The 21,270-nt window shown below is 42.3% G+C and overlaps 1 protein-coding gene across 1 annotated transcript in view; it reads left to right on the top strand.

Annotated features, from left to right (window-relative positions):
* ATP11A (ATPase phospholipid transporting 11A) overlaps positions 1 to 21,270 on the top strand; it is a 153,725-nt gene that overhangs the window by 18,343 nt on the left and 114,112 nt on the right. Inside the window, exon 2 of the mRNA XM_045007544.1 lies at positions 19,047 to 19,169. Within this exon, the coding sequence (XP_044863479.1) occupies positions 19,047 to 19,169 (123 nt within the window). The remainder of the gene's footprint in view (positions 1 to 19,046; positions 19,170 to 21,270) is intronic.

Here is a 21,270-nt window from a genome sequence, read left to right as displayed (position 1 = left end):
AACTTTTATAACTTTCATAGCAGATCAAATGTGGGTTAGCATTTTCTAAACCAGACATTACATAACCAAGGATTTGCTGCCAGTCTACTGGAGATAGTCTGGAAATACAGGGAACTATTTAATAATACATTGTAAGATACTATTTATCACTTATCCTAAAGAGACAAGAGATTTTAAAGCTATATGTACAGGAATAACTGTGTGCAGGCTGAAGTATAGCTACCCTTGTGTTGGAACATGACAGTTGTCTAATGTTTCAGAGTTGCTAAATAATTATATGCTATCCAACTGACCCTGCAGCGGAAATTTAAATAGGAAAATGTAATAATCCATATTAGAATTTGGCCAGGACGTAATTTTGACATAATTTTGCCTAAAGGAAAGGACAGGAACTATTACAAGTGATCAGGATGTTGGTTTTAATCTTTATCTGAAAAAGGCAGCCCAAGCAACAAAGTGCCTAATGTTTTGCTAGGGCATTTGGTTTATACTGACTGATAGTGAAGAGTACCAGCTACTCAGTCAATAACACCACACCAGAAGCACTTGGGTTGCTTTAGAGACCTCCCATTAGTGTACTATCTTTCCTTAGTTTAGGAGATGTGATGAACTTGCTGCCCAAGTTGGTATGGCTATGCAATTAATCAGGAGAAATTTGAACACCACTATTTTGTTCAAAAGAGGAGGTTTAAGGTGTGAGGGTTTGTTGCAACAGTGCATTGTTACACAGATTATTCGATAGTGGCACTTATCTTGCTTATATATAAATATTTTTTAGGTTAGATGAATGACTATATAACTTGACTTCTGTATGCATTAAATTCTACAAATATATTGCCAACTGTAATAAATACATCACATTTCAGTGTTCATTCTATAATATTTATATATCTGGAACAAACAATACTTGACGCATTCTGATGAAGCTTGGTGCCAAAACAGATATGATGGTTTACAGTCTGAGTTGTGGGATTCTGGCAGTTTTAGTCATGTAAAACTGCATAAATAACAATTTGTCCGCCAAGATTCATTCAGCATATTCAGTTGTCTTTTGAATTTCTGAGACAGGCTAATGTTTGAATATGCTTACAAGAAAGCAATGTCTGAATAGTAAAGAAAATGTAGATGTATTAAATGATGAACTGTTCATTTCAGAATTGGTCCAGTTCATTTTGTGGTAAGTGTCCTTAGCATAAGGTCAACCTCATAATTCTACAAAATATCTTATTGGGCATATACACCTCTACCTCGATATAATGTGACCCGATATAACACAAATTCAGATATAACGTGGTAAAGCAGTGCTCTGGGGGGGCAGGGCTGTGCACTCTGGTGGATCAAAGCAAGTTCAATATAACGTGGTTTCACCTATAATGCAGCAAGATTTTTTTGGCTCCCGAGGACAGCGTTATATCAAGGTAGAGGGGTGTGTGTGTTTGGGGGGGGGGCGGCTAACTTTTATAATGGAAATGGTCAACACAAACACTAAAGCATTAGGATTTTACATATTGAACACTTTGACTAATTGGGGCATTTTTAGATTTATATTACTGTTAGAAAGTATTGGAAGGCTTCAACTGAACAAATTTTAGCCAATTAATTACTTTGTGAGTTGAAATATTAATTGTTATTGCTATGTGATTGGTTGCCCTCATTAAATGAAACTGTCTTTCCTAACTGCATAACTGTAATCATAATCACTGGGCCTTGATTCTGTCAGGGAGCAGGGAGGAGTAGTTTGTGATATAGGCCTAGGTCTTGCTAAGAAGTTTAGGGGGGATCTTTTTAAAAAAAAAAAAAAAGTCTTACAGGTCATTGAGTTACATCCTCTCTGGGATGTAATGACTAGGAAAATAATTAGACTATTGTAATTGATCCTTGAGGCAGAATTTAAGCTAACTTCCAGCATATTCCTATGGGTGGGAAAAGCCTCAGTAGAAAGAAAGTAGTTTCTCCTCCCTTGGTTTTCACTCAACTGCTAGAACAGGGCCTCATCCTCCCTGATTGAACTACCTTGTTATCTCCAGCTTGCTTCTTGCTTGCATATATAAACCTGCCCCTGGAAATTTCCACTACTTGCATCCGAAGAAGTGGGTATTCACCCACGAAAGCTCATGCTGCAAAACGTCTGTTAGTCTATAAGGTGCCACAGGATTCTTTGCTGCTTCTACAGAACCAGACTAACACGGCTACCCCTCTGATACTTAGTAGAAAGAATCTGTCTTGTATCCCCTTAATTCCTCTCTCCCCAGTTGTGCTCCCTCTCCCCAACTGTTTCCCCCAACACCCCCTTCCACAAACAGCCCACAGCAAGAGAGACCACAGCAGCCACCTCTTCTTCCTGCCCCACTGGCTCTTCTTTTCTCCTAGGCAGTTAGCTAGCAATGGACGGGGCAGAGAGGTGTCTGATTGCCTGTTCCTCCCCACAATGCCTAGAAGCACTTGCTTCTGCATGCTGCCAGGGACCTTTATCTCCTGGGTCATTGAGGAAGACCATTACATGGAGGTGTCTGGGTCAGCTGGTTGAGTAGCCTTGTGTGTTGCATGTCTAGGCATCTGGAGTAGTTGGGTAGTAGAAGTTTGTTAGTTATGTGGGGCTGCTGGGGAGTGAGGGGGGATCCTGTGGTAGCTTATACTGTGAGGAACCCTGGACCAGTACTGGACTCCTCTCCCTGTGCTGCTGCAATCTCCTCCCTGGTTAAGATCCAGCAGGAAGAGCGGCGAGATGGGAAGCAGGCATCACAGTGGCCCCAGGTGGTGGACAGATAGCACAACTGGAGGTAAATGCCTCCTGCTTGTCCACAGCTCATTAGCCATATGAAAATTAGGCTTGCAGAATTAATTTTTTTTATAATTACAGATCAATGTTTATTTAAGCATTTTAATTATTTTATTGATTTAAATGTTTACAGTTGTGTGAAATTATGGGGTTTAAGCATTTTTTTCTGTTTTTATCAATTTAAATTGTCAGTTGTGGGGAAATTAAGGGGACATCAGCTAATAAATATTTAATGACAGTTGCTGAATTTCCAAAAGTTGAAGCTACCTAAATGGCGCCTCTGTTCCAGGTCCACTACATGCCATCGTAACACGTTTTATATACATTAAGGTGAGACTAACTTCTCAAGCAGCATTTTTTTTGTCTATCTGTAAAATTTGATAATCAAAATATTTTTCATTGGTTTGTATGTACAGTGAAATTGACATTTGCTGACATTTATTGATTAAAAACCTAATCCTTATTAGTCTAGTGGTACTCCATTTGAATTTGATATGCTGCAAATAACAGCAATACATATAAAAAATTGAAATGTTTAATTTCGTAGCTTGACATTGTCTCCTTACTTTCTTTTGATGAACAATTGTAAATTCAGTGTTCCCCTTGCAACCAAGAGGATGAAATTGCCAGTCCTCTGAGGCATCTTATGCAAGTTCTCTTAGTTTAGCCACTACTGCATGTAATTCTTAGCACCGCTATCAGTTATCTTGTAAAAACTGAAATGGTTTCTTGATACTCTCTAGTCTTCATTAGCTCCAGGAGCAGGAACTCCCCATCCTCTTCATAAACTCAAGTTTCAGCTGTTGTCATTGTCTAAGGGCTAGCTAGGTATAAACTTGACTTATAATTAATTTAGATGCCAGGGCTGCCAAGTAGCACACATCTCATGTGACATCTTATGCCTGCCAGCCGCCCTTGTCACTCCTGCCCACAGTGCAGTTGGAGTCTCATGCATCCATCTGGTTTGCAGACAGGCAGGAAAGGTTACTCTGCAGTGACTCCTCCTAACTGTTGGGGGCCAGGCAGCCTCTCTGCCTCAGCTCTTTCTGCTGGCTTACAGCCACCATGGAGCACAATATGGAGCAAGCAAGAGGGAAAAAAGTGAGGCCCAAAGCACTCCCTTAGATGCCTCATCACTCCCACGTTCCCCAGACATTTACTTCCTGCTGTTTTCCCCACATTTCCTTGATCTGGGGGAGAGTTGGAATAAGATTCTGCTTCTCTGTACCATGTCCATCGCTACTCCTTTATAGGGGGGAGGGGGGAGAAATCGGGAACACACACTCAGCCATCAGAAGCATCACAGGTTGGTCAATTCTAAGCCTTTAATATAGTTGTACTTTGTTTGGAGTTAAAGATGACCACATATTAACAATCTGCTTCTTGTTCCAATAATTTAGATTTGTTTATGATCCGAAACAAATTACTGTAAACCTTGCTGAACAAGAAAATCGATGAACTAACCTTGTCAGTTCAATCATCTGGAATTAAGTATGGACAGCATGGAACTGCAATTTAAGTGTAGATTTTTTAAATTTGTGAATATAAAGTGAAAGTGGTCTGAGGTGCAAGTATCCCTGCTAAAAGATAAGATAATGACTTGATTGAATAATTTCATCATATTAGTGCATAATAATACTCTAGTGATGCCACAGCAAACATGAGGTGAGAAAAGCATCTCAATTTTTTGGATTAGATTGGAAATTAGAAATGATGGATTCTGCTTATTAATTTACTGGAGATGCACTGATAATTTTCTGTTGCAATTCAGTTGGGGTTGGTCCTACTTTGAGCAGAGGGTTGGACTAGATGACCTCCTGTGGTCTCTTCCAACCCTAATCTTCTATGTTTCTATGAGTAGGCAGAACTAGATCTGCCATGTGGTGTTGTGCTGGATATCACTGTGCTTGATGAGTAATCTGATGTAAAATAGATTTTAACTAGATCTATTAGACGATATTCAGAAATCATTCTTCTGAGCATATGGCTGTGACAGGACTTCCTACTTACTGCTCAAAGGTGCCTCCTCCTGGCTATCTGGGGATTATCTCTGACAGGCCAACACCCCTTCCTGCTGTTGCGCTCTCTCTCTCTCTCTCTGGCCCCTCTCTCACTCCAGGAGCTGCTACTTCCTCTTTGTGACTCAGCCTTCTTGCCAGGTCACTATGCAGTTTCCCCTTTCAGGGTGCAGCCCTTCAAAGTCTTCCTCCCCAAGCAGTGTCAGGCAGTCCTCATGCCTGCTGCCCTGACCCTGTCACTCCTGCGGTGACCTGAGCAGTCTTCTAGTTTACTGCCCCAAGCAGTACCACTCTGCAGTGGTTGGTAGGGGAACCCACACCCGTCATCTACTCTGGGTTCCAGTCCGGGGCCCTTTACCAAGCTGTCACGGTCTGCAACATCCCTAACCTTACTGCTCTCACCACTGGACTACTTCCTACCTTGCTTCCACCCATTCTAGTCAGACCTCTCTCTCCTAGGGTTTACTAGACCTCAGGGATTCCTATCCCTCCTTCCTTCAGGGAGCGTGACTGTCACTCTTCACCCTGTAGCCATTTCTCTGGTTCCAGTCTCTTGATTTTATGTAAGCCCTGCCTGATCCCTCATGGGTGACCGTGCTTCCAATTAGCAGCCTCCTTGTAGCCTAAATCTCTCCTCTTAATTGGTCAAATGATTGGGCCTGCCTGGCCTAATTCAACCCTTTCAGGGCTAGTGTAGGGAGCCCATCACAATAGCCCCAAAAGGGAAGGAGAATGCAGTCAGAAATACATTTTCAGTACATTCTCAGAAACAGTAGGCTTTTTGCAGAAACTAGAATGTTTGCTTGTTTGTCAGGATATATGTGCCAACAGGTGTGACAGAAAGTAGTTGCATTATGTAATGTTTTTTGTATCTCCTGTGCCAAAAGTTTAATCAGTGCCCTGACATTGTCTACCATTATAATAAGTCTGTGGATCTGACCAGAGTTCTTTTCACTCTGCTGGAGCACCAGTGACTTGCCATTGCAATATGCAGTGTTGTTATAGCCATGTAGGTTCCAGGATATTAGTGAGACCAGGGGGGAGAGAGAATATCTTTTATGGGACCAACTTCTGTTAGTGAGAGAGAAAAGCTTTATAGAAAATATTGAAGAGCTCTGTGTAGCTTGAAAGCTGCTTTCTCTCACCAACAGAAGTTGGACCCATAAAAGATATTACTTCCCCCACCTTGTCTCTCTAAGGGCTTGGCTACACTTGCAAATTAGAGCGCATTAAAGCAGCCCCAGGCACCCTAGATCACTACTCGTCCACACTGGCAAGGCACGTAGAGCGCTCTGACTCCAGGGCTAGAGCGCTCCTGGTACTCCACCTGTGTGAGAAGATTAACACTTGGTGTGCATTGGCTGAAAGGCCCAGGCATCAGTGTGGAGGAAGTGTTTCCAGGGGCGGCTCTAGGAATCCCGCCGCCCCAAGCAGGGCGGCGCGCCGCGGGGCACGCTCTGGCGGTCGCCGGTCCCGCGGCTCCGGGGGACCTCTGGCAGACGTGCCTGCGGAGGGTCTGCTGGTCCCGTGGCTCCGGTGGAGCATCCGCAGGCACGCCTGCGGGAGGTCCACCCGAGCCGCGGGACCAGTGAACCCTCTGCAGTCATGCCTGTGGGAGGTCCCCGGAAGCCGCGGTACCACCAGACCCTCCGCAGTCATGCCTGCGGGAGGTCCACTGGTCCCGCGGCTCCGGTGGACCTCCCGCAGGCATGACTGCGGAAGGTCCGCCGGAGCCGGCTGCCACCCTGCCGGTAAAATGCCGCCCCAAGCGCGCGCTTGGCGTGCTGGGGTCTGGAGCCGGCCCTGAGTGTTTCATTACTGTGCTCTGATCAGCCTCCAGAAACGTCCCATAATCCCCTTAAATCAAGTGGCCACTCTTGTAATTGTTTTGGAATCACTGCAGGCATGCTGATATACCCTTTGAAAACTCCGTTGCTGACAGCCGGCATGCTTATCTGCCCCAAAACAAAGCAACCATTACTGTGCAATGCTGTGTGTGAGAGAAGGAGGTAGGAGGGGAGGGAGGTCTGTTGCTGTCTCAACTTACAAGACAGCATGCTGACATGCTCTAAACCCCCAAAAACTCTCTCACTCCCCCCACATACACACAACACACTCCCTGTTGCACTCCACCCCACCCCCCTCATTTGAAAAGCACGTTGCAGCCACTTGCATGCTGGGATAGCTACCACAATGCACTGCTCTCTGTGGCTGTTGCAAGAGCTGCTAATGTGGCCACGCCAGTGTGCTTGTAGCTGTCAGTGTGGACAGATTGCAGCGCTTTCTCTACTGCGCTCTACGAAGGCTGGTTTAACTCAAAGTGTTCTACATCTGCAAGTGTAGCCATGCCCTAAGTGACTTAGTGTAGTCATTCATAGTCATCAGGCCAGGGAAAGCATGAGAATGACTCCATAGTCTGGTAATTAGGGCATTCTCCTGAAATATGGAAGACCCAAGTTCAAGTCATTGCTCCAGTGACTGACTAATTATTAATACAAATTGTAACAGCTTCAGCAGGTGAGTAAGAGCCATACCAGAATATCCTATAACGGCTAGGGTACTCTCCTGCAATGTGGGGAGTGAAGTTCAAATCTCTTCCCCGCATCAGGCAGTGGGGTGAATTCTGGATCTCCCATATCCCAGAAGAGAGCCTTAACCTAGAAAGGGTTATAGTAAAATAGTGATCCATAAACAAATTGAGCATACTCTCTCTCTCTCTTTTTTTTTTTAATCTTGGTGAAACATTCTGTTATGATTAAATTAATTTCTTACAATGTTGGGAAGAGAGATTTTCAAATATTCTCAATTAAGAAAGTTATTCTTGGAGATTTTAAAAATGTTTCAGTGTTTGTTTCTAGCAATATGCTATAATGACAGAATGAGACAACAGATCCTGTGATACTAACATTGTCTAAAGGAATATGCTCATTAAAGTCATTGGAGTTCCTTAGTGCTGGGAACTTTGTTTTGATGGCCTCCGCTGTGCTTGATTAATTAGTAACTGATGATAGCAAAGTCTGCATGCTTTCTAAGCACATAATCCCTCTGGCTTGTTGTAGACTGCTAAAGAATCTATTTACACTTTGCTCCACTGGTTTTTGTCCAAGATAATAAATATAAACATAATTCTTCATTTTACTGATTTTTTTGTAAGTAACCATTGATTTAAGGAATTTAAGGTATTTTGCATCTATAAATTAGGTAAAGACTTAATCATATGATAACCTACTTTAAAGTATCTGAAGTTTACATGGTCAAATTCAGCCATCCACATGCCTGTCATATGGCTCATGTGGACTTTGATAAAATAACTTTTTCTTAATCCCAATATATAATTTTGAAGTCTTGCATGCAAAATTATTTTAACTTTATATCTCTTGTAACTGAGTACTCTTGACTTTTTTCTGAGAAGAGGGGAAAAAAACTATAATAAAAGAACTTTATCTTAAGTAATTCTATAGTTCAGTTGTTTCTATTTATAATTCCACCACCAGATAAACACTGTTAAACCAAACAAATGAAACCTTCTGCTTTAATGAGCAAAGATACAGTGGGGTTTACACAAAGCAGTATAATGATTGTTTTACTAGTAATTGATTTATTGTGGATACCTAACAACTCTTCCTTACCTCCTTCCCCCTCTGCCCATGCATTAGGTGATAAAAATGAGGTAAGACCCGGTAAAGATTTCTTTTTCTAGAAATAAGTCTTTAAATATACACAACTATCAGATATTTACCTGGAACTCTCACTGAGTTAAATAGCAGTCAAGTGTAGATGTCTTGCCCCAGAATATGGAAAACAATCAGTAGAAGTAAATTACCTTATGTTCTCTAAAGTGTCTGCTTTAGAACTCAGTGTTGCCAACTCTTGAGATTTTTATCAGGGATTTACCAGCAATTTAGGGAGATGGGTGTTGTGGGGTTTTTTTTCGATATCTCTTGGAAACATGATGAAAGGTTGCCAACTCACAAATTTCTCCTTATTCAAAATGTCCACCATCTCCCATTATTGTCACTGTGGCTGAAACTAGGAAGATGGCTGCCATTTTCCTACCTTCTATCTGCACGTAGAAGTGAGGCTGCCCTTAATAAAAATTGGTTGCCAACTCCCACTAACTTCAATGATACTGAAGCCATGTCCACAGGCGTAATGTCTGCCACTCCATGGTCTGGGGGCTAGACAGTATACAGGGACTGTGAGGAGCAGGAGACACTGTGAAAGGTGGATGCAAAGAATGAGGGGGAGCGGGAGGAAGACTTAGGGGCTACAGGGGAATGAGGTGCAAGGGAAATGAGGGTGGGGAAGAGAGTGGAGGAGATGAGGGTCCAGAGCACTGAGAAGCAGGGCATGAATGGGGATGGGGAGGGGGATTCAGAGCAACAGAAGGCAGGGATGGAGTAGGTGGGGGAGTGCTTCCCAGTTCCAGGCAGAGAAATTGCTGGGAGGGAATCAGGGAAGTACATCTGCTTGCAGAAGGCTAAAACAATCCTGTATTGTTTTTACGGTGACATTTTGCATATATCAATCATTCATATAAGTGATCAAGTTTTTTAATATGTATATCTGTAACTCATCACCCCTAAAAAGTAATGTAAGGGGGGGGTGTCTGTGTCTGAATCATGATTAAGGTTACGATTTAGTCACAGGTATTTCCTTCTTACTGCCGCATGGCCCGAGTCGGAATCCTCTGCATCCACATTTCTTCAGCTTCTTTCTTGTTAAGCATGTAAACAGATACAGTAAATTGCTTTTGTTATTAGCACAGTTAGTTTTCTAGTATGGTTAGTATAGCCTGTTTTTCTCAGGCCTGGGGTTCAAGATTTATATCTCTTGCCCTCATTCTTTCTTCATGAATGATGACCGCCAGCACTGCCTCTACTCTTCGGTTGAGATACAGATCTCTGTATAGTGCAGCATCTGTTACTCATTTTCCCCACAAACATGTGGTGCTCATGAGCTTCAGTTCAGGAAAACTCCTTATGGAGAAGGCTCTGAGACCTCACTCTGATCTGGTCCATGAAGATCCCCCAGTACATTGGCCCTAATGAACAAGTAGCACCCTTCTGAGTATGAGCTTGGAAGTAGCACCTAGAGCTGCCTAGGTCAAGGACTCCTCAACCAAGGCTTTGCATGAGTGCAGGGGATACTCTCCTGGTTATAAGGAGCATAAATAATATAGAACATTACCAATTATGTACTACTTATAATAAACTATAGGTTACCAACATATTAACCTTTGTGAGCTTATACATGCTACTCATCCTTACACTGCGCAATCAATACCAAATGCATTGTTGTTAACAAAAATAAAAGTGATTACTCAACAATACACTGTGTCACTTCAGAGAAGAAACAACTTTTCCTCTCCTGGGCGGCAAGTCCCGCTCTACTCTTGCTGTCCTGTTCTTTGCTTTCTTTCAGCTTGAAGTGCTCCTTAGATTTGATGTGCCTATGGCTGTACCTCTGTTCACTGAGTTTATCCACGGGTTTATCTTCACCTTGTGGGCCCTCACTTGTCCATTAGGCATCTTTTTGAAGTGTATTCCTTCAATAGTTGTTCAAACAGTCATTCTCTCTGTTCATACATTTTAGGTTCTTTGTGGATGGGCTTCTCATTTACTGTTTTCAGGATCTGTTTTCATTGAACAAGCTTTTTGATCAATTCCCTTTTTCACCACTTATATTTCCTTTTGGTTTTCCCCCTAGACTCTCTCTCCAGTACATCTGTAGATTTTATTTCCCTCTTCTTCATAAGGAGGTGGATTCTCTTCTTCAACACAGACAATAGAATGATTCCCACCTCAGTATCAAGGGAGAGGATTCTAGTCCCTATACTACATAGTCCCCCCAAAAAGACAGAGTGTGGACACCCATTTTGGACTTTTGACAACCGAACATCTTTATTAGAAAGTCAGAATTCAGGATGATTACACTAGCATTAGTAATCCCCTCCCTACAGGAGGGAATGTGGTTTGTGGCTCTTGACATGGACATCTGTTTTCATGTAGATATTTATCTGTTCCACAAAAAGTTTGTTCAGTTCCTGGTAGTTCAGGAACATTACCAGTGCAGAGTCCTTCCCTTTGGACTAGCAACAGTGTCCAGGTATTCATAAAGGTTTTCTTTCAAATTAGACAAGTTTCCTGTTTGAATGTAATAACAATTTGAGATTATCAAATAACAATAAATGGAATTATTTAATCAAATATTATTAATGAAAGATTAATACAGCACTATCCAAAATACAGAAAGAATAGATGCATTATCACACCCTGTAGATAGTGAAGAGAAGGTAGTTTAGTCTTTTCTTCTGCACCTGGTGGTATACTGACAGGGCTCATTCACAATCTAACTCTAAAAACCTCTGTCCTTCACTAAGGTGTGTGACGATAATGCCTTCTCAAAGTGCAAATACTTTCACAAAATTAATGTTATCACATGTTCTGTTTTCCTAATTACTGATGACAACCAGAAAAAATTCCAGTTTACCTGATTGAGTAAAAGGGAATCTCTAAACCAGTCATGATTACTAACAGCTGTGATAACCAACAGTTTTCAGTGAGTTAAAATCATCTTTCAGTAGGTTATTTCCTTCGTTACAGAACCCATCAGTAATAACAATTATTCCTCATCAGTCACTCAGTTTGGTTTATAACAGACATTTTTATTAGTTCGAGGGGTCTTTTCCCTGAATATCTAGATTCCCAAAGACCAGGAGATGCTCAGGATAATTAGATACATGCCAACACTCAATCAGAAAAAAATAAAATAAAAATTCCTGAGTACAAGTAACTTTTAGTTTATGAATTCCTGAGTTCAGGTTACTTTGGGCCTTATAATTCAGACACACAATTTGCTTATATTGTAAAAGATTCTGGGGCAATAGTTAATATACAAATGAATTTAATATACAAGAAGAAGTATTAAAAGGGTTAATATTTACTAACATACTAACAGATGTCATGGTCACACAGTTTTCTCATATTTGGATGATTGGCTATTAGTGGGTCACTCCAACCATGTGGTCAGGTCAGCAACTTTTTCCTGCTCCATCTTCTAGTAGCGCTGGATGTCTGCATGAACAAAGAAAAGTCAGTTTTGATTACCATAGGGGCAATAAACTTTATGTAAGTGACTCTAGATTCCATCTCAGCAGGAGATTTCCTCCCCAAGGAAAGATTTCAATTAATGGGCAATCTGATATCATAAATTACTCGCAGACCAAAGATTATGGTTCTAGTGTGTCTTTCTCTTCTAGGCCTCATGGCCTTGTGCACTTACGTGTACCAGATTTCATCTATGCTGCCTACATGCTTGGCTCCAGTCAGTCTACTCACCAGACAAGGACCACATGAACACCAGCCTGACTCTTCACACGAGCGTAATCACCTCTTACCTGGTGGTCAAACCTGGCACAAGTGTGAATGGAAGTTCCCTTCAACACTCGCAACCTCCCCCTGTGCCACTGTCATCACAGACGCATCCCTTCTGAGTTGAGGTGCTCACCTGAACGACCATACCGTAGAAGGGATTTGAACCCCACAGGAGGCCAGACTTCACATCAACCTGCTAGAACTGAGAGCAGTGCGCCTGGCTTGTGGGGCCCTTTCCCCCACTCATGTTCACTCCATATCCAAGTAATGTTGGACAACATCACCGTGGTCTTTTATATAAACAAGGAGGATCAAGCAAGATCTCTTCCCCTCTGCCTGGAAGTAGTCAGGCATTGGAATTGGTGCATTAGCAACCACATTGCTATCCAAGCCACATACCTTCCAGGTGTTCAGAATTCTTTGGTGGACAATGTAAGCAGGCACCTCTCTGCAGATCTCAAGTGGAAAATACACAGCTTTGTCCTGAGTGAGATATTTACTCAGTGGGAAAAACTTCAATAGGATCTCTTTGTGTCCCAGATGAATAGGAAGCTTCCCTTGTACTGCTCCAGAGAAGCTATGGTCCACTACGCCCAGGTTTACACTCTACTGCTGTCAGGTACAGACCAACTGAGAGATCCATTTTAGCCCATTCCCCTGCTACCACAGGTTTTGAGAGTGGCTCTGGCCCTGTTGAGCCAGATCTTTCTCACAGTACCCAACAGTTCCCAGAACTTCTGAGACTCTCAGTCCATCCTCCATCAGGATTTGTCCCTTCCCATATCTGCTAATTCAAGAAGTTGGTAAAATCAGTCACCCCAATTCAGACCCACTTCACCTCATGGCCTGGTGTTTGGATGGACATCAGACCTACAACACTCATGTTCTGAAGCTGTCTAAGCCATTCTTACACACAGTAGAAAAGATTCAACTAGGAACTGCTACTTAGCTTAATGGGGATGATTCTTTACCTGAGTGTGGTGCAATGGGTCTTCCTCAAACTCCGCAGATATCCCAGTCATTTTAGACTATCTCCTGTTGTTGAAGAACTTAGGTCTTTCCCTGAGCTTACTGTGGGTACTTCTTGCAGCATTCACTGCCTTTTTTCTTCCAGTAGGGGGACGTTGCATTTTTTTACTCACCCAGGAACGGTTAGATTCATGAGGAGCCTAGTCAGGACCTTTCCACCAGTGGTCAAGTCTGTACCTCAATAGGACCTCAGACTCTCCTGTCAGTGCTCACCAGACCACCATGTCAACCTTTGCCAATGTTCTATGTCCCACCTTTCCATGATAGTTGCATTCTTAGTTGATATTAGTTCAGTCAGAACGGTGAGCTAGATGGGGGCGCTTCTGACTGACCTATCATATACCATTTTTCACAAGAGAAGGTCTTCCTTCACCTTCATCCAAAATTCCTCCCTAAGGTAACCTCTGAATTTCATGTCAACCGACCTGTCCATGCTTATCATGCTTCCACTGAAGAGAAAAGACTTCATTTCCTGGATGTCAGATATGTCCTGGCATTCTACCTGCAAAGGACCAAACCAATTAGAAAATCACCAAGGCTGTTTCTCACTATAGCAAAGAGGTTGCGAGGACAAGCAATATCTTCTCAGAGAATCTCTGAATGGATTTCTGGTTCCATCATCACGTGCTACCAATTAGCAGGTACCCTTCCTCCGGGTGGAGTAAGGGCACACTCCACAAGAGCGCAAGCTGCTTCTACAGCATCTCTGCAGGAGGTACAGACACTGGACATATTCAGAGCAGGTACCTGGAGTTCCATTCACAAGTTTACAAAACATTATGTGCTAGTTCAGGCCTGCACTGAGGATGCAGTGGTGGGGACTGCAGTTCTTCAAGCATCTTTACTGCCAGCATCCTTACACCCCCCTCTGGTCTGAGCACTGCTTGTCAGTTGCCCATGTGTGGAATATACGTAGGGACCAGCACTTGAAAAAGTGGAGGTTACTTACCTGTAACTGGAAGTATTTTTGAGATGTATGATCCCAGTCTGTATTCCACTACCTGTCCTCTGTCTTCTCTGCTTTGGATCCTATTGGATTCACTGTAAAGAGAGGCATTGACCCACACTGCCTCTTATGCCCTTGGTTTGGAGCCATGTGCGAGCCAATGGGCGCTGCTTGTTCAGAATCTCCAGACTCAGGTGCATGGTGTGCATGCATATCCATGTGTGGACTACACATAGGGACTACACATCTTGAAGAACTTCTATTTACAGGTATGTAATCACCTTTTAGATTGTTACTTTTGACTCTGTTCCAAACCGGTATTTTTTTTATTTGAGATTCCTGGAAATGTCAGTCTTTGATTTTTCCAGATTATAGCTCAAAACCGTGTTCCTTAAAATGGTCTAAGATTCTGAATCTTTCAAAATCAGTTACTTTTTCAAAATCTGCTGTTGCAAGCTAACAGAGTTGTCAGTACCTTAATTAATGAAATAAAGTTGCCTTTGGACTGGAAGAGCTAAAATTAGATGTGGTGAATAAGCTGATTTGTTATACCCCTGGATTTTATCAAATTGCTTTTATTTCTCTCTGTTATTAATATGAAAATGTCTATGTAACTTAATTCTCAGAAAGCATTGTTTTTTAGCTCAGACTGTTAACTTCTACCTCTTCACTCCAATCCCCACCACCTGTTGAATATTTATACCTGGTCTGGTCAATCTCTAAGTGTATCTAGCTAAAAACTAGCAGAGTAGCATAAAAGTGATTCAGAAGTTTGTCATAGTTTGGAATTTAAACTTAGAAAAAATGCTTAGTGTATTTTGTGTGACTTCCTAAATGTTCAGATTTTATGAAGATCATCAGCCTTCTTTTATGTGAAGTACAGACAATTTGATGGATTTTTCACCAGTCTTTGGTTTCTGTGTTGCTGACTATGCTGAAGAGAGCGTAGAACATAAGTAATGCTGCTTCATTTATGTGCCAATGAAACTAGGTTTCAGTACATTGAGCTTTGTACTATTAATAGAAACACATAATGCTTTAGGTTTATTTATGGTTTCTTGGACATATCTGTAATGGGCTTAAGCAACAGAATATAAAACATTGAATACACTTCATTGCACTGGCCACAGTGCAGCGCTCCTTTTTTCTATTATCCTGGTGTCACTCTGCAAATGATGTTTAATATATAGTACCTGGACATCAAAAGAATTCCTTGTTCAAAGTGTTCTCTTTGTAGGACACTATTACTGTTAATTAAAACATGGTCTTTTGATCTTTGCAAGTGGCATATATTAGAGCTTCACTGTGCCATTTTCCTCCATATACCTTTTCCTGATTAGTAGAGATGAGTGCCGTAGTGGGATAATTGTATTGCAGTGTTATTGAATAATGCATGATGCTTCCTTTTTTATTACAGTATTACTTCACTGAACAATGCAGTTGCACATTTTATGCAAAATATTCCATGTATATGTTGTGAATGTCTTTTTGTTTGGATTGTTTGGAGTAGACCAGTGATGTACATTAATTCATCATTTCTACAAACACATGGAAAAATCAGATGAATTCTGCTGTGACAAGTGGTTAAAACTGTATGTAAAAAGTTACAGTTGACTTGTTTTTAATCCATTCTCTATGGTGAATTAATTTTAAGAACAAAAATAAATCTGATGGACTGAGTAAATTAGTCTGTCTTAATCTATATTCCTATGTACAATTAATTGTATTGTACCTCTGTGTAGGCAGACAAATGTTGGTCATAATACTTGACTGGCAGCCTGACAGAAAAATACTAGCTTTCAAGTCAACAAAGTACTGTGGGGGAACTTCAGCTCTTTAAAGGACTTTAAATAAATAATATTGCAATATTATGAGAGCTCCTATTGATAATACATTTAATGGGGGAGGGTTGTGCACTTGTAATTGACTCATGGCAAAGACCAGTTTATATTGCAAGATGAAGGAATTGGTTACGTCACCTACTAATGTTCTCTCCAAATCCCTTTATGTGGGCTCATAAACACAAGGAATATGTTCGTCAGTCTTGCTCGGGGTAGAAGGAAGAAGCTAAATAGTCAGTTCTTGATGTTCAAGGATTTATGCATTGAATTCCCATTAGCGCTAATGGAAGATTCCTGCTTGCATCCCCTGTGTATCTTAAAAATGGTACAACACCACAAAGAATTGTTCCTATTTTTTTAAGTCCATCTTAGTGTAAAAATGAGTGCAATGTACTGTATAACTTAATAGACTATCCAGGCCTGTACTGTACTCTTTGTTTTCAGCAGTATTATTTGACGCAAATATCCATAAATCCTTCAAGTGTTTTGTACATCCGCATGTACTGAAAAGGTGATATGTATGGCAATTGAGGTATAAAACATACATTTTTTGAACCTAGATATTTGTTTCTGTTGCCACAGAAGCTCAGTATAATACAGAAATGTTTTCAGTACAATTTTCTTTTCCCTCAAAATTATTTGACTTGCCACAAAATCCTGGGTACCTGATTGGGGGAAGTGGTATGAACTATAGCTATACTAGGGTTGAATATTTGGAATGGCAACAAGCTTTTTAAATTGTGGCAACTCACATTAAAGACACAGGGAGTTGACTTGTTGGAGGATTAGGCTTGTTGGCAATTAAACGTTCTTCCCTTCCCCTTATTGCACTTTTCAAAAGGGATGTGCTAAATGTTTTTAGATCCACACATTTGGGGCTTGATTTTAAAAGATGCTGAGCACCTACAATATCTATTTGAAGTCAATAGGAGTTGCAGGTACACAGTACTTCTCAGGATCATGGTCTTCCTCTGTCTTGAGGGTAGTCTTCATTTCTACAGTCTTTCCATCTGTAAATACACTGTCAAAGTAGTTATTCTTAAGATGTCCCTCTCAATGTACTGAGTAGGATAGAAATAGAAGAATAGGATGACAAAAATGCCAAGAAACACTTTCTCTTCTTATCTTTTTATCTTCTTTAGTTTTGTATACCAAACTCACTATTTTGGTATCTGACTGCCATCTCTTCATATGTTTGTATGATTTCAAGAATGAATACTGATGTAACTTTTTTGTTGACTGTTTCCAGTACACACATATTGAAATGTATAGATTAATTATATAAAGGTACAATTAAAACTTAATGGTATATAGATTTAATTTTCATAGTCTTAAACTTTTCACTTCAAATCTACACATTTGCAATTAGACATTTACTGATTTTTCTACACACAACTACTTCAGGTTTTTCTTTCCTTTTTTCCTTTTTGTAATGCTGCATTAACAAACTGTTGAACTGAAAGTTTTTCTTAATATAAATGTAGCATTTAAGTCATTAACTTGCTGTGCTAGTGAACCAATGTAGGCAAGTCTACAGGAAAGTCTAAGTGTAGGCAGTCTAAGGGCAAGTCTCTTTTGCTTAAATGTGAGAATAAAATTCTATTTTCAGAATTCTGGGGTTATTGAGGAGGCAGAGGAGAGCTAATGTTCTCATATGCTAAACACAAGTATGTATAAAATACAACATTTCAATATAAGGCATTATTTGTGTTTAAAACAGATTGAAACTCTTTACATAAATAAATAAATAAATGTAAACTTAATCCAGTTGCACTTACAATACAGTGAAACTCCTACCTAAAGATAACAAATACTACACCCTGTGCAAATACTGAAGAGTTGGTGCTCTAGGATAAATTTTAGATATGATATGTGGGAACTATTAAAAGTTATTTTTTTCCTAAGAGACAAGTACTTTCTATTCTAAACTCTCTGCTCCAACCCCACAAATCATAATCCCAAGGGAAAGGGATCTGTGTCCTCAGACAGTAGTTCTTAAAAACTGTGAATACATAAATGCTAATTTGAACCAATTATATAGAAGCTTTGTGATGTGGGTGCGTAGGGACTAAATGTGGGCCCCACTCATACTCCTCTTTTTTCACGATCATAGGCTTTGAACCCAGATAGTATATTCAAAGATGAAAAGCTAATGCACTGCCCTGGTGTACCGCATAGCCCCAGTGTCTGGATTATGGAAAATATTCTGGGATTTCTAGATATGCTACTGTGGCTTGCTGCCTGTGGGATTCACCATTACTAGTATTTCAGACAGTAATTCAGGGTGGGTTCTGTGTAAAAAGTAAAGCACTTTTCTATTATATTTGCTTTAGTGTTGGGTAAAAATGGAGCTGTAGCTGGCTATTCATCCAATCCAGATTGTTCTTGTCATATGAGTGAAATGTTAATATTATCAGTAATTTTATCAGAGTAGTGAGATGAGCACTGGCCATGTGGAAACTTTTTTTTAAACCTGATTTAATGGCAAAATTGTAAACCATCTCTTCTTTTGTTTCAAAGGCTAGCGCAGGGGTCGGCAGATTCGGCGGACCGCGGCTCCCACCAGCCGCGGGTTGCCGGCCCAGGCCAATGGGGGCGGCGGGAAGCCAAGGCCAGTACGTCCCTTGGCCCACGGTGCTTCCTGCTGCCCCCATTGGCCTGGGACAGCGAACCACGCTGAGTGGGAGCCGCGATCGGCCGAACCTACCGACGCGGCAGGTAAACAAACTGGCCCGGCCCACCCAGGTGCTTACCCTGGTGAGCCGCGTGCCAGAGGTTGCCGACCCCTGGGCTAGCGTTTCAAGGATGCTCCCTTATTGTTATGGGGGAAAACATTACTGAAGACAATTTAAAGGCAGAGTTTTGATAGCTTTCTCCTATTTGTCATTTAGGGTTTTTGGGAGGACTATAGGCAGAGATTTAGGGACAGTACATTGATGACTGTGTGAACATGGCATCTGTGTTGAAAAATGACAGGACTAGCAGACTCAGTTTGACTATTTTTATACAGAAATACTGGGTGAACTGAGGACGACTCTTTCTTTCTTCCTTTTGCAGTGTGCTGGGGAAGAGAATTGGGTGGACAATCGGACTATTTATGTTGGGCATCGTGAACCTCCTTCAGGCACTGAAGCATACATTCCACAGAGGTATCCAGATAACAGGATAGTCTCATCAAAGGTAGAAGTATTTCCTTTCGTTCAGTGTTAGAAAACACGTCATTTTCTGCTTTATTCTGTTCATTTTTTGTTACCACAAAAATCTTTTTTGCTTCTTAATTCATCATCATCTTTACTGTGACAGCTTCTGGAAAAGGTAAAATGAAAATCGCTGCAAGTTTCCTTCACCAAATTGCCTCTGGCTTGAAGGGGAATAAAATGATTCATTCTGTGTTAATATCAGTGATGTACATTAAGCCAGTAATATGACTCCACGTGATTCATCAAAAATGTGGTCTTTTTTTATTTAAAAAAAAAAGGCAAATATTAGTGTGGAGACAAGTTGGGAAAAATGGAGGAATAAATCTTCCTTCTCTTACTTTCTATTCCCCTGCTACATATCCAAGAATAGTGTTAGCTTTCTTAGCTACAGCATTGGACTGGGAGCTTGTGCTCAGTTGGTATAAACTATGATTATGGGCAGCAGACGAACCCCTGCTTTGGAGAGGCTAGCCCACCGCCCCTGCTTCCGCCCAAGGCCCCGATGCCTGCACACCACAGCCCCAAAACACTCCCCCCCAACAGGAGAAGCCCTGAGGGGGCCCCCCGCGACCGGAGGAGCCCTGGCCTGCACCAGCCACACCGGGCTGAGCCCCCAACCCCTCCGAGCTGCTGGGCTGAGCTGCCCGACACACTGCGCGCATGCGCGCGCGCGCACACACACACACAGACAGGTCTGGCCCCAGGGCCCGTGCCCGGCTGAGCCACCGCCCCTGAATGCTATCCCCCAGCCGAGCCACTGGCCCCCAGCTCTGCAGTGAGCCACTGGCCCCCTGAGTGCCAGGCCCACCCCAATGCCAGGCCAGCACCCCTCCCTGGCCAAGCCTCTTTACTCCCCCACCCACTGCTGACTCTCTGTGTCTCTCCTCATTCCCCCATCCCCGAGGAAGAGGGACACTGTGAGCAGCAGGGCCCTCCAGAGTGGGCGTGGAGTGGAGGAGACATGGCAGGCAGGCAGGAGCAGCAGCAGACAGTGGGGGCCTTGGGGAAGTAATGGGGCCCAGGGGTCCGGCGGTGGGTGGGCGGCAGCGCCAGGGAAGGCTAAGCCTTCCCCGGCCTATTATACCTGCCGCCCATGGCTATGATCCCTATAAGTCCCTTTCAGAGTTGATGCATTCTAGGATATTGTCCCCCATCCTGCCTGGGCGGCGGGTGGAGCTGCCCTTCAGGGAGGCTAGCCTCTAGCTCTGCCCCTCCCATCTGCACCCGTTTCCCCCCCCCCAGGAGCCCCGGATGCCACCTCCCCCTCCCCCGCCCGGGCTGGAGGAGCCCAGGGCCAGACGGAGGCCCGAGCACATGTTGCCCACCCCCACTTCAGCCAGAGGAGCCTCGGACCAGCTGAAGCCCCGAGGCACCCTGGCCTATTATACCCACCACCTATGCCATCCTGCAAGTGTGATCTAATTAGTTGATCCTAAATTAATGACCATGCATTTGGCGATATTAAAATGGTTATTGTTCCAAATGAGCCCATCTTACCAAGCAATCCAGATCATGCTGAAAACTGTCCTGTTCTTATCACTCTTTATCACTCCACCTTTTTTTGTCATCTAATCAGCAATTTTTGTACTTCATTGATAAAAATATGCAAATTATATTGGGCCAAGAAGAGATCTATGCAGGATCCCACTAGAAACCCGTCCCCCTCCTGGAATGATGATTACTCATTTTGAAATTTATTCACCAGTTTTAAATCCTCATAGAATGTTGCTTCATTAATTTGTCACGTGCTTTTTTATTATCAAAATAATATGCATGCAATACTAACTCACAAAAGTCTAAAAATATTATATCAATGCGGTTACTATTGTTAGCCAAATTTATAATCTTAGGCTAAAACATGACTAAGGGGATAAAGGTGCAAAAGGGAGGGGGGCATGAGCTAGGGGATGTGAGGGCGGATAGGAGAAAGAAGCAAGGAGGCAGGAACTGGAGAGTGGGCAGGTTGTGGAGAGGAGAGAGAGAGACAGGACTTTGGGGCGAGGTGGGTTAGGACAGGCTGGGTGTTCAGGGGCAGAAGTGTCTTGTAATAAAGACCATATCATAATGCATATGCACAAGGA

This window comes from Mauremys mutica, chromosome 1 (assembly GCF_020497125.1).
Source record: "Mauremys mutica isolate MM-2020 ecotype Southern chromosome 1, ASM2049712v1, whole genome shotgun sequence".
NCBI classification, from domain to species: Eukaryota; Metazoa; Chordata; order Testudines; family Geoemydidae; genus Mauremys; species Mauremys mutica.
This window is presented reverse-complemented; position numbering and strand designations above follow the sequence as displayed.